The sequence below is a fragment of the Canis lupus genome, chromosome 22, assembly GCF_048164855.1.
Source record: "Canis lupus baileyi chromosome 22, mCanLup2.hap1, whole genome shotgun sequence".
NCBI lineage: Eukaryota > Metazoa > Chordata > Mammalia > Carnivora > Canidae > Canis > Canis lupus.
The window spans coordinates 7495768-7509837 of NC_132859.1; the positions used below are offsets into that span (position 1 = coordinate 7495768).

The window sequence follows — 14070 nt, forward strand, 5'->3', positions numbered from 1 at the left end:
TCTCTCATCACACACCTTTACATTAGCAATCTAAAACTAACGCCTTTTCAAAAACTGACAAATCAATCTGACTAAAAACGCAATTTGTCTATTTAAAAAATGCTAAGGGCCTCAAACTGCGGGGGGGGGGGGGCGAAGAACTCTTAAGTTGCATTCTAAACTAGTGTTTGGTCAAGGGTTCCTATCAAGTATTTTAAGGAAGATTTCCATACCTGTCTTCATCGCCATCCACGGGAATAGCTATGCTGAACACAGAGGTGGCGAGACTGTTCATAGGTGTTAACTGAAGGGGGTTGGCCAGGGCATCTGCAACAGGAGGCTTCACGACAGGCTTAGTTTCAGCAATGAGAGAAAGTGGTGGTTGAGGTAGGGGTTCTGATTTTCTTCTGGTATCGTCGGCTTGCCCGACCAAAGGCTGGGTCTGAGTCTGGAACTGGCTTAGGTCAGCCTGCGGTAGACTCGTCGGTGCACTGGGTGTGCCTGGCGCTAAGGGCAGCCCACCGTGCGGGATTACGCTGCTGCTCCGGCTGACGGGCGTATGGCTGCTCAGCTGCTGCGACTGGGCCAGCGGCGCGGGGACATTTGGCATAGTAATGGAGGTGGTAGACGCACTAGGCACGCTTGGAGCGGGCGCGGCTGCAGGCACGTTTGGAACTCCGGGTAGAACGGCGTGGGGGCCGCCGGGCACGGCTGCCGGCGCCCCACTGCCACCCATCTGCGGCGGAGGCACGGACTGGGGCTGCACGGTCCCAGGGGGGACCAGGCCCGGCTGCACCGCGCATCCAAGAGCAGCCAGGGGCACTCCGGCCGGCTGACCGGGCGCCGCCTGTCCTCCGGGCGCGGGTCCCGGCCCCGGGGCCACGGCCTCGCCGGGCAGGGAAGCCACGCCCATTATCTGCGCCCCCACCGCGGCGGCAGTCGGGCCGGCGCCCACGGGAAGGCTCGCTCCGGCGCCGGTGGACGAGGGCTGCGCGGGGCTTGGCGGCTGCAGGCCGGCCACGTGCTGCTGTAGGTACTCACTCTGCCCCGCGGGCTGGACTGGCAGCAAATGCCCGGGCGGTAGCTGAGGCTGGGGGTACGCGAACGGCTGGGGCTGCTGCGTCGCAGGAGCGCCGACCGCGGGGCCCGGCTGCTGCGGCAGGGTTACATTCGTCAGCGGCAGCCCTTGTCCACTGGGGCCCTGCGGGAGGACGCCGGGGCCGGTTCCCTGGGGCTGGCTTGGCTGCGGGGCCGCGATCATTGGCTGTGGCCCGGCCGCGGCTCCCGGGAACGGCGGCACCGGAGCCGCGCTTTGAACCACAGCCCCACCTACGGGCGGCGGTGGCTGTGGCTGCCCAACGCCAAAACTCTGCGGCTGGGCCGGGGCGGGCTGGCTCATTTTCTCCGACGGGGGTAGCTGTGACACAGCAGTCAGGGAACTGTCAGTTCCCGAGTCGGGCCCGTGCGCCCCCGGCACGGAGGCCACCACCACCACCACCGACCCTCCGGTGGCGCCCAGGCCGCTGTCCCGCTCCGCAGTCTGGTCGAAAGTACTGCTGTGCCTAATGCAATCCCCGGACCTGGTCAGGACGCTGCTGTCTGAATCCCGCTCATAGTATTCCATGCACGTCCATCGGCCGCGTCGGTAGGGCTCCCCGCTCCCGTGGTCCAGCTTGATGACTCGAAAACGGGAACTGCAAGTGGTGGGGGGCTGTGCTGGGGCCGCAGTCCCAGGCCCGGCGGACGAGCCCGCCGCCGGGGGGGCGCCCGGTGCCCCCGCCGAGGGGGCCGCCGGGGTACCGGCCAGCGCGCCGGCCACGCTCCGGGCCGCCGCGGCTCCTCCTCCGTTGGCGGGAGCCGCCGCCGCGGCCGCCAGCTGTCCGTCCAGCAGGAGGTTCGGGGACACGGTCCCGGGAGTCTCCGCATCCCCAACATTGTTGAGCGTCTCTTCGGAGGAGCTGCGCTCGCAGACCTCCTCGGGGCCGTAGTCGGTGGCCCGAGACACGTCGAAGATCTCGGAGGACACGTCCTCTGTGCGCGACTCGTCCGGGTCGTCCAGGCTCTCGGTGTCCTCGGTGATGCTAGTGGCCACCTGGGCGGTGGTGACACTGGTGATCTGGAAGCAGCTCTTCTTCTTGGCCGGCATCTTGGACATGGTGAGGGAGGCCGGCGGGGGGCGGAGAGGCGCGCCGGCTCCTCCGCGGTGTGGCCGGAAACCGGCAAGGGGGGGCCCCCAGGAGGCAAAGTCCGAGTCCGCGCTGGGGTCGGGGAGGCCGGGCGGCCGCTGCTCAGAGCCCCCGGCCGCTCGGGGCGCCGGCCGCTCCGGGACGCATCCCTCCGCGCCGCTCCCTCCGGCTCTGCCCCCCGACGCCCTCGCGCGGCCGCTCCTCCTTCCTCGTCGCCTCCCGCAGCCGCGGCGCCTCAATTCAATCCCCTCGGCGGCGGCGCGGGCGCGGGCGCGGGCGCGAGGGCAGGGGCGGGCGGCCGGCTTCCTGCTCCCGGCGCCGGGGCCGCCGTGGTCGGCGCAGCTCGGCGCTCGGCGCGGTCCGCAGGCCTCGGCCGGGGGCGGGAGGGCGCGGGAGGGCGGCGGGGCGGCGGCGGCGGCGGCGGCGGCGGCGGCGCGAGGGGCGGCGTGAGGGGCGGCGCGGCCCCGCTCGGGCTCGTCAGCGCCGGGAAGCAGGGGAAGCGGCGGCGAGTCCGGAGCCGGGGAGTCCGGATTCCGGCCGGAGCCGCGGGCTGGGGCGGGCTGGGGCGGGCTGAAGGTCCGCGGGCGGCCCCCTCCTCCCCGGCGTCAGCCGGAGCTCAGCCCCGGGGCCATGTCGGCCGTCTCCGGCGGAAGCCCGCTCCGGGGGAGGGAGGGAAGGCCGGCGCGGTCCTCCCCTCACGGGGGAGCCACCCCGCGGGCGGCGGCGACGGCGGCGGCGGCGGCCTCCCCGCGCGGCTCCTGAGAAGACTGAGGGGCGGCGGCGGCGGCGGCGAGCGGAGACGCTCCGGCTGCGTGAGGTAGCGAGCGGCGGGAGCTTCCTCGGCTCCTCCTCGGTGCGCCCGGTCGGCGGACCCCGGAGAAACTGAAAATTCAAACTGCTCAAGCGGCGGCTGCAGCTCCCTCCCCTCGGCCAAGATGGGGCTGAAATGGCCGCGCCAGGGATGCTGGGAGGAGCAGCAGCCCCGCTGCCGCCGCCGCCGCCTCTGTCGACTAAAATGCCGCCGCTGCCGCAGCCACCGCCAGCGCCGCAGCCGCCGCCGTTCCGTGACGCGCCGGCGTCGTGACGTCAGCGCCCCGCCCCCTCCGGTTTCCTGCAGTTTCGCGTGGAGGCTTGGGGAGGGGAGGGGAGGGGAAGGGTGGGCGGGGCTAAAGGTTTAAAAAAATAAAAAAGGGAGCTTTTTTTTTAAATTTAAATTTTTTTTTTTTTTTTTTTTTTTTTTTTTTTGAATTGAGCATTTACGCTTCAGGTCTTTAGGAGTTGAAGAGCGCAAAGCCTCCTAAATGCGCAGCCTGGAGAAGCCGGACGACCGCGCCAGCAGGTTTTGTTCCGAGACGCCGGAACGCTGGATGGAGGTCATGTGCTGTGTCTAATGTTTAGCAAAAAAAAATCTTAAGAGAAACAGGGGGCGATAGAAATGGGGGTGAGGGGGGATTGAGGCAGGATAGAGAGGGGCGCTGCTTAGGGGGAGCGAGTCCCTTAAAAAAGTCTGCAGATAAATGCTGACCACTAGAGTCAGAGGCGAAATGGGGATGATTAACCAAGAGCAGCTAAGCCAGACTGAGTCAGAAAACTGATCTTTTCAGCCAGAAATTCTGTCTCCAACAATGGCATCAGGAGATGGTTATTCGCCCAGGGTGAGGTCAGTTTAAAAAAAGATGAGAGGTTACCAGCCTATTCCTAATTTTCCTGACTCTGCTGTGATTTCAGCGTCGAAGAGTTCATTTAAACTCCCGAGACTGTTGTTTTTTTTTTTTTTTTTGACTTTCAGCAAGAAAGCAGCTTACGGGCTCCATAAATGTAGAGCCTACCGCGTTAAATAGTTGTAGTTCTTTCTTTTGTTTATCCTAAAACCCTTAGTTGGAGCCAGAGTGTTACAAGGTTTGAATTGGGCCATGAACAACCAGAGTAAGTCAGAAAGCACCCTTTCCTCTCCCAGTTCAGAGAGCGGCTGTGAAGTGCTGGAGAGTTTTTCTCATCTTGTAGCTACTTCCTGGCAAAGAAAAGTGCATTCTCTTAAACGGTTAAAAAAAAAAAAAAATGGGGAAGGTGGCTCTTGAACTTTGACACACGAATATATCATGTAAGTAGAATCCAAGAAATCTTGCTGGAAATCAACATTTCGTACACATCACAGCTTCAGCAGTCATATCATTATAACTTGCATAAATCAGTTAATCATTACACTCGGTTCTCTAATCTTTGAAGAGTAGAAATACTTTTTATCGCAAAGGATGTCTTGATAATGGCAGTTTACAGAGAATTTCCAGGTCCTTAGTTGTAAATAACCTACACACATGTCTCTTAGCCTTAGTGGAAACCATGTCCTCCAAACCCAAGTGAATGAGGTCAGGATGTGAAGTAAGACCACATAATAACATCCCTGTTTCTTAAAGAAGATGGGAGAGAGTAAAGGAACAAAGTGTAACATTATGCTGCTATTGTGGCAGAGATAACTAATGGAATGTTTCATTTCTAAATCTGTAATTTTAGTAATTGTCAGATATATGCTCCATTAATAAGTAAGATCAACTATTAAATCCAATACAGACTTAAAAAAGCTTAATTTGACTTTGGATTGATTTACCATATTGTTAACAATGGTGATTAATTTTGGAAAAATAAGCATCAGATGCCTGCCTATCCCATTACATGATCTTCTTACATAAACTACCTGATTACTTGTTATGATAATCTTAAATCTCACACTTAAAGGAAAAATCTAAAGTAAGGTGTAGGATTATTTCTCCTTAAAGAACACATTAATGATTTATTATGAAATCGAAGTAATGATTAAGATAATTTAGATGAGATCAGTAAGTGGGCTATATATATTTGGGGGGGGGGTAAGAATAAGGGTTAAAGATGTTAAAAGACATCTTGGCCTAAAATCAGATGTGTAAAGTTAAAATGTTTTATTTATATGCTTAAGATTTCTGCTTGAATAAAATTGTACTCTTGAAAGTAAGTTTTCCAAAAGTCTTAAAGGCCCTAGCTTCTTTTATACATTTGCTCCTTGGAAATGTAGAGAATTTATTGCATAAAGCTGCTATGAAGAAATAATAAAAATTCTGGTTGTTACAAATAGGTTCAAAAGCATTTTACACAAAAAAACAAATTCTAGAACTGTCATAAAACTACACGGTACTGTGTAATGCACGGTTGGCCCACGAAGGATTAAAAACCTCCACTAATTAAAATGATAGGAAACTAGATATACCCATCAGTATACATGCTCTGTGTGTGTGTGTGTTTGGAAAGTTGGTAATAAGTAACATGGTAGCCTAACTCATTGAACTGGAGAGCTCTCTGGAGTCCCAAAACTCAAGACCAAGGGTTTTAATGTGAGTATCCTAGCTCTATGCTTACACCCCAAAACCACATGTGGAAACTGTGGGAATCCTTGATTACTGCTCCCAAGCACCCAACTTGACTGTCCTACGTCTGGTACCTCCCCCCAACGATTTACTTTACAGCCATGTAGGGGAGGTATGTTTAGGAAGAACAATGCAGGGAGAAAGAAAAACATTGCAACAACTTAGAAACTAAGGACTGTTTCCACTGATGACCAAGAAAACCAAAACCAAACAAAATAAAACACCACAACTCCTAGCAAGATTTCATCTGAGAGTATCATACTCCGAATTCTACTAGGTTATTATCTAACCATATCAGTACCAGATGGTAAATTGTTTCACGGTCACAAGATCCTGGAATGTGAACTGTAGATACTCAAGACAACCTTTTTTATTGTTTTCAACAAATACATCATTCGTTTAAAGCAGTAATAGGACATTACCTAGCTAATCTGGGATAGAGAAAAGAAAATCATACTTTCAGGAGAACCAAGCAACTACCTAGCTAAGAGAAGTAACCCTTAAGCGTTAATACTACCAGTCAGTGACATTTATTGAGCCCTCCCTGTTTGCTTTAAGAATTGGACAGCCTGTGGGCACCTGGGTGGCTCAGCGGTTGAGCGTCTGCCTTTGGCTCAGGTTGTGATCACAGAGTTCTGGGATCGAGTCCCATATCAGGCTCCTTTGCCTGTGTCTTTGTCTCTCTCTGTGTGTCTCTCATGAATAAATAAATAAAATCTTAAAAAAAGGAAAGAATTGGACAGTCTGTATCCTAGCTGACAACTTTTTCTGGGATCTAGAAATAGCTTATCTTTACTTTCTATATTTTTATCACCAAATTGTTAGAAAAATACAAAATGGAGGACTAGTTTTCAGGTTCCAAAGAGCATTTGCTAGAAATAAATATCAGTTGCCTAGACAAGTAGTACTTGATTTATTACTATGATTTTCCTGGGGTTCCATTTCTGGAACCATATCTTACTATTAACCCCTTGCAGTGAGGTCATTGTATAATATCTGAAAAGTAAAAAACAAAAACAAAACAATAACAACAACAAACTACAATGAAAGAATTCTAAACCTGGTGAAACTCCATAAATACTTTTATGAAAGAAAACATAATCTGATTGACATGCACAATCTTTTCATCACTTGAGAGCAAATGAAGTATATAAATTTTCACATTTAAGAAAAATTCTATTAGATAATCTAAAGTTTGATATACCATGAAACAATATTATCTTTTTTAATAGTGAAGATTCCCTTTAGTCCCAAAGACTTTGAAGTTCTGGCAAAATGTAGCAATCTGATGGAAGAAAATAGTGCATTTCAAACTAATAATAAATATAATTTCCTCTTAAAGCCTATTTTCTTTTATTATGGCACTTAATTTAGAATCTAAAATATTCTGTGGTTCTGAAATCTAGCTTAATGCTGCAACTTTATAGATAATCTGTTAGTTATTATGTCACCTTTAAATAATATATATAATTATTTAAATGATTATATATACTGTTTAAATAATATATATTATTTAAGTTATATAAATAATTATTATATATATTTTATATATGTATATATATATTATATATATATTGTTTGTGACCAGTTGGGATAAAATTAAGTAAATCTATATTGCCTAATTGGAGAAAACTTGAAATCAAGAGTAAGCTTCAGTTTTTTTTAAGCTTTTATTTATTTACATGAGAGAGAGAGCACAAGCACAGGGGAGAGGGAGAAGCAGGCTCCCCACTGGGTAGGGAGCCCAATGTGGTGTTCGAAATCCTTGTATCATGACCTGAGCCAAGGGCAGATGCTTAGCTGACTGAGCCACCCAGGTGCCCCCTGCCTCCCTTTTTTAAAAAAAGATTTTAAGGTAAATTTAAATTTTGTTGTAAACTTGTTTTGTGACTATTGACAAATCTATTAATCCCTCAATTTCCCATTACTAAAAAGAAGCAACGTTGTGGTAGTGAGGTGTTAAACTACCAATTCCACTGAGAGAGTGGAAAGAAAAAAGATAACATGTGGCAGTGTTTTGGTGACTTTGGAAGAAAAGATGGCTACGTAATGTGATACTATTGACCTTACTATTTTCAATGCTCTTCATTAATTAAAAAAGAAAGTTACTTGGGGCGCCTGGCAGGCTCAGTGGGTAGAGCATGCAACTCTTGATCTTGAGGTTGTAAGTTTGAGCCCCACAATGGGTGTAGAGATTTTCTTAAAAAAATAGAGTAGACGCATCTGGGTGGCTGGTTAAGTGTCCGACTTTTGGTTTTAGCTCAGGTCATGACCTCATGGGTTGTGAGATGGAGCCCAGAGTCCAGCTCTTCCCACCATCCTCTCTCTTTCTTTCTCTCATGAACTTGTGTGCTCTCAAATAATTAAATACATCTTTAAAAAATAAATAAGTAGGGACGCCTGTTTATTATGGGATCGAGTCCTGCATCAGCCTCCCTGCAAGGGGCCTACTTCTCCCTCTACCTGTGTCTCTGTCTCTCTTGTGTCTTTCACGAATAAATAAATAAAATCTTTAAAAAACAAGCAAATAACATAAAAACCTTTTAAAAAGTTACTAGGTATACATGATTTTATGAGGAAGCTGTATTCTGTCATAGATGAGTTAGTTATTTAAGGACATTTAATGGGATATCCTTTGGTAAGGTGAATCATACCATCTATTCTGTCTTTCTTGTATATGTGAAGTTGGTATAAGCACAGTGTAATTATGTATCACTTCAAATGGTAGTATACCTGTAATTTTAAGTTGTGACTTTAATACGCACAAAAGAACATTGAAAGACATTGTCAATTTCTAGACTTCTAGGTTAGGGTTAGTTCCATACGTTACTATTATCAGCTTAGGAAGTTCAAAAAAATGTGTTTGAGTGTAGAAACTTGTATAAGCTGGATTTGGACATGAAGGATGATCTAAGTGTCGACTGATAATCTGGTGGTCATTCTGACCTGGCTGATTGGACTAATTTTTAAAATTTTATTTATTTGGCACACACAGAGAGAGAGGGAGAGAGAGAGAGAGAGAACACAAGCTGGGGAGCAACAGGCAGAGGGAGAGGGAGAAGCAGGCTCCCTGCTGAGCAAGGAGTCTGATGCAGAGCTGATCCCAGAACTCTGGGATCATGATCTGAGCTGAAGGCAGACGCTTAACTGACTGAGCCTCCCAGGCGCCCCTGGACTAATTTTAATTCATAGGAATCAATGGTTGAAAGGCACAAATATAATCTTGACTACTTTGTATTAGCAGTTACATTTTAATTCTAAAATAAGTAGCTCTTTAGTTATTGGAAACAAAACACTTCTAGCATTTAACTTTAGAATACTTGAAATCCTACTTTGCAGCATTCATACTCATTAAAAGCTCAACCCATGATCCATGGATCCAGGATTTGGGTGTTACTTAAAATGGTCATGTGATGAGCTGCTTCTCCGCAAATTAATTTTCACTCCTCTCCCCCAACTATAACCTGGGATCTTTGGAGAAGAAGGAGTCTAGTAAGAAATAAGGAAATGGGGGAAAATTCAAAATCAAGGTGAAATGCTAACCAAAGATCTGTTACAGTTTTGGCCATCAAACATCTAATGAATAATCATAACAGTATTACTATGATACCCATTTTGTGACATTTACCTCTTTTTTAACTAAATTAACTAGATACAAAGATATTTTCATCTTCAAATATCTAGAATATTTTTTCCATCTTCACTCCGTTTCTTCTGGATTTTGATTCTAATCTTTTTTTGCATATTGCAGGTGTTTATTCAAGAGCTGATTTAATTCGAGATTTTTAGTTTATAAATATTTCATTCATACTTGTTTTATAGGTTCTCCATCAATACAGTGATTCTACCCTTTAAAGAAAAAACGATCAACCCTTTCACAAAAATGCGTATTTTAAGGAAATATAAATTATATGATAATGATTCGTTGATATTTTCCACGTATTCTCTGCTGGATTTCCTTAAGCTTAATTACTGTATTTAAAATAATTGTGCTTATTAATATTTCATTTGAAGTATTTTGATAAAAGAAAAAAATTCTCGTAGTAAAATCAAGCTTGTATTTTGAACAAACAGCTCCAAATATTTCCCTGTTCATTCGTCTAACATATATTTAGAAGACTACCATGTGCTGACCTCTTTGCTTGACTTGGGGAACAGTTGTGAACTAGCCAAGAAAAGTAAAGTCTTTGTTCTTTTTTATTTTTTAAGATTTTATTTATTTATTTGAGAGATACAGAGATAGCAACAGAGATAGAGAACAGGAGCTGGGAGTAGAGGTGAGCAGGGAGCCGGATGTGGGGCTCGTTCCCAGCACCCGGAGATCATGACCAGAGCTGAAGGCAGATGCTCCACTGACTGAGCCACCCAGGCATCCTGTAAAGTCTTTGTTCTAATAGGTCTTATATTTTAGTACAGGAACAGACACCGAAGAAATAAATGAATGATGTGGTAATTTCAAAGATTCATAAGTGTTAAGAAGAAACAAAACCCAATGGAAGGTGGGGTGAAGGGCACCTTAGGCATCTGGCAGGTGGGCTCTTTATCAATAGCCATCTTTAAGAAAGAGAAGCAGGTACAGGACAATGGTTGTTTGGTGGAAACCAGTGTGTTGTGGGGAGGGCACTGTGGACATTTGAGAAGTAGGCACGTGCTACATCTTATGGACCTTGTTGGCCAAGTGAAGGAGCTTGCAGTTTATTTTAAATGTAACAGGAAGCCACAGGAGGGTTACAAGCAGATGATTAACATGATTGGATTTGCATTTAAAAAGAAACCTCTTTGTTTTCTTAACTTCTCACAATTTAGAATATGTTGTGTATTGTGTTCAGAAAGATCTGTTAAAAAATAGTCAAAGGTAAGTTTCATTTTATATGGCTATAATTATTTGTGTCATACCAAAATGGCAGAAATATTTAACAATCTCTATGACATTTTTAAAATAGAGATTTAACAACTTTGCATCATAGCTCATTAAATACCTGTAAGAGGGAAGTCTTTTTCTCAGTAAAACCTTAACTGACTTACAGTCAGTGATTTTGATTACTCAAGAACTTCAAATGCCCCACTTGGAAAAAAAAAAAAAAACCCAACTCTGAACAACAGTGAAAAAGAAAGCATTTTTGTTTAAAGGTAATTATTAGATAAGTGTGATAGAACCACCTGACAAGGAGAATTTCTAACAAGTAGAGCTAATTTTAGGGAGGCTCAGGGCTGAGCCTCATTTTTCCAATGAGATAAAAATATACATAGATAAATCTAGGAATGATGTGAAACATTCAGTTAGTTATAAAAGAGCCACAAAGAAGGGATCTTTATGAAGAAAGTAGGAGGCAAGGCCATACACTTCTGTATTGATACATTGCATTTTCTTTCTTTCTTGTCAGGTACAGTTGAACAGTGGATGATTTTTACTATTTCTTGGGCTAGTTTTTTATTAGTAAGAGAAGGCTAGAGTAGCATTTTTTTAATGAGGTTGCACTCTGGTGCACTGGTGGTGTTGACAACTGGGCTGGCCACTTTCCTCTTTCCTTTATCTTCTTTCAATTCCAGGTTTATATCTATGAATGTTAAATTTATTCTTACCATGGTAAACTCAGTAACGGACAAACATGTCTGAGAGCTTCAGCAGAGATAGATGGATAGGCCATTATTTTCTCTGAAGCACACAAAGTTATTTTCCTAGTAAAACATGGGAGAAGAAACACCTAGAAGTTTTGTGCTATCTGCCCCAATGTAAGGGTGAATTGGCTGGTATAAATTCCAAACAAAAAGGGAAAGAAAGATTGCTTATCTTATCCAATACTTTTGAAATATATTGTTTATTATTTGATGGCACTAGATGTTTATACGATTATAAAGCATTAAGACTAAAAAAAGAAAAGGGTAGCACACCAAGGTTGTTCAAATTCTTTAAAAGGGATACACGTGTTCCATTGTTGCATTTTTGTTAAATATCATTCCAAAACTCTTAAATTATTTTACAACTTAATTATGAAACTTAACAACTGTTGATCATATTACTTTATGATAGTCCCTTGTTATGGGTAGGAAAATATTACTCTATACAAAGTTTATATACCTCATCTAATTAATGAGCTTGTAGTTGACTTCTTTTTTTTTTTTAAAGATTTTATTTATTTATTCATGACACACACACACACACACACACACACACACACACACAGAGGCAGAGACACAGGCAGAGGGAGAAGCAGGCTCTGTGCAGGGAGCCCGACATAGGACTCGATCCTGGGTCTCCTGGGTCTCCAGGATCATACCCTGGGCTGAAGGCGGCGGTAAACCACTGAGCCACCTGGGCTGCCCTGTAGTTGACTTCAATCTTCAAAAGAGCAAAACATTTTAAAGACGAACATTTGTTATCATTTGACGATTTTTTAAAAACATGACAAATATGGTATAATATTGAGTTAAGAGACATTAAACAAAATTGCATCTCATCTCTGAAAGAAAATTACATGTATGCATAGTAAAAGAATTCGGGGGAAAATGCATCAAAATTTAAATAGTGGCTATCCCTGGGTGATGAGGTTATTGGCCTTTTATGCTTGATTTTTAAAAATATTTTCCGAATTTTCTACAACAATCACATAGAATTTTTATCTGAATGTATTACTTTTATAGTAAAAAAATGTACCCCCACGCACCACCTAAACCAAATGTACCTTTGGAAAGGTATAATGACAGACAAGACAATTTTAGTCATGTGATAAATAACACCTCATAATTGCTGTCTAAAGATAAACTGCCCCTGAGGAATAGTATATATTTGAATCCCATCGAAAGATAACATTAAGAACCATTAGTGCTTTTTCAGTTGAATCAAATTAATGCAAAGACACTTTAAAGAGTTAATTTTTGAAGTTAAAAAGGAATTTAAAAGAAATTAAAGAGACACAAAGGACAGAAATGTGATGAAAATGTGAGAAGTAAAATTGAACGAAAATGGAGTATTAGGAAACCTTTGTGGGCTCTGCAGCTTTCTGTGCAGCTATGTGTCTTTTAATAGGTCATAAACTCTCTGGGTCTCATATTCTTTATCTGTAAAATAAGGAGGTGACTGAGAGAGGATGACTATTTTTGGTTCTCATATTTTATGAATCTAGATTCCCAAAGGACAAGTTTAGAGTCTTGATGTTGCATGCGGCAGCCAACAAATAAATAGGTCCACAAAATGTTTTTGCTTCAGCTTTGGAAACACTCAAATATGCTAATTTTTGTCTCATTCCCCAAGGTCATTCTCTGCCTCAGGACCTTTGCATTTCCTGTACCTTCTGCTTATTCCCTGAGATGTTTGTATCCTTACTTTCCTGACCTCCTTCAAAGCTTTGCTCAAATGTTACCTTCTCAGTGAGGCCTACCCTGACTACACTATTTAAAACTGTAAGCCTCTTCCATTCCCATCCTCTTTCCTATTTTATTTTTCACTGTAGCCCTTATTACCTTTTTTTTTTAATTTTTTTTTTTTTTTTTTTTATTCATGATAGGCACACAGTGAGAGAGAGAGAGGCAGAGACACAGGCCGAGGGAGAAGCAGGCTCCATGCACCGGGAGCCCGACGCGGGATTCGATCCCGGGTCTCCAGGATCGCGCCCTGGGCCAAAGGCAGGCGCCAAACCGCTGCGCCACCCAGGGATCCCCCCTTATTACCTTTTAATACATTATGTCATTTCCTTATTTTGTTTATCGTCTATCTTCCTACACTAAAATGGCTTGCTCCTAGGAGGGCAAGGGTTTTCATCTGTCTTGTTCATTCATTTTTTTGTTTTTAAAATGTGTTTATTTGGTGGGGGTGGATGGAGTAGGGCAAGGAGGAGCAGAGGGAGAGAATCTCAAGCACACTCCCCACTAGAGGTGGGTCTAGGGTGGAGCTGAATCCCAGGACCCTGAGATCATGACCTGAGCTGAATGAAACCAAGAGTCAGACACCTGACGGACTGAGCCAACCAGGCACTCCTCTTGTTCATTCTTGCATTCTTAAGGTCTATAATAGAGGCTGGCATATTTTAGTTGCTTAATAAATATTGTATAAATGAATTTTCCATTTTTACATCTTACATTTTCATTCAACATTATGAAAGTAAAGCAATAAATATGTCTAAAATCATGGAAGATTGGCACAGTGGGAAATTCCCTGCAAAAAGTAGGTGCTTCTATAAACATGTATCCTTAAGAGGAAATAAAAAAGAATTCATTTTAATTATTAGCCAAAATTTTTTACTTTTTTGTTGAATTAATTTTTATATTTGCAGAAAGTTGAGGAAATATCCAAGCTAACATCAGATCATATGGAGAAATCCTTGAGAACACAGCATCTTTAGTATTCCATAGAAAGCACAGATTGAAATTTTGATCATGAATACACATTCCTTTGACACTAGCCATTATTAATCTTATTAATTTAAGGCACATTAAAACGTTTTCAATATTTGGTATAATAGTCTAGTTTAAATAACATTCCCTTTTCATAGGAAAATTTAATAAACAGATCT

General features: G+C 44.3%; 1 protein-coding gene and 1 long non-coding RNA gene across 3 annotated transcripts in view; one reads left to right on the top strand and one right to left on the bottom strand.

The window, feature by feature from the left end:
- TSC22D2 (TSC22 domain family member 2) overlaps positions 1 to 2492 on the bottom strand; it is a 48010-nt gene extending 45518 nt beyond the window's left edge. Inside the window, exon 1 of one of the 2 annotated variants that reach the window (XM_072792296.1) lies at positions 213 to 2492. In XM_072792296.1, coding sequence (XP_072648397.1) covers positions 213 to 2134 — 1922 coding nt within the window. In that variant the 5' untranslated portion in view covers positions 2135 to 2492. The remainder of the gene's footprint in view (positions 1 to 212) is intronic. The other variant, XM_072792297.1, reaches the window with a different exon arrangement.
- Positions 2493 to 3580: 1088 nt separating this feature from the next.
- Positions 3581 to 13615, top strand: LOC140613844 (uncharacterized). Its single transcript, XR_012014734.1, has 2 exons — positions 3581 to 12961; positions 13066 to 13615. It is a non-coding gene; the product is annotated as an uncharacterized lncRNA (long non-coding RNA).
- The last annotated feature ends 455 nt before the right edge of the window (positions 13616 to 14070 follow it).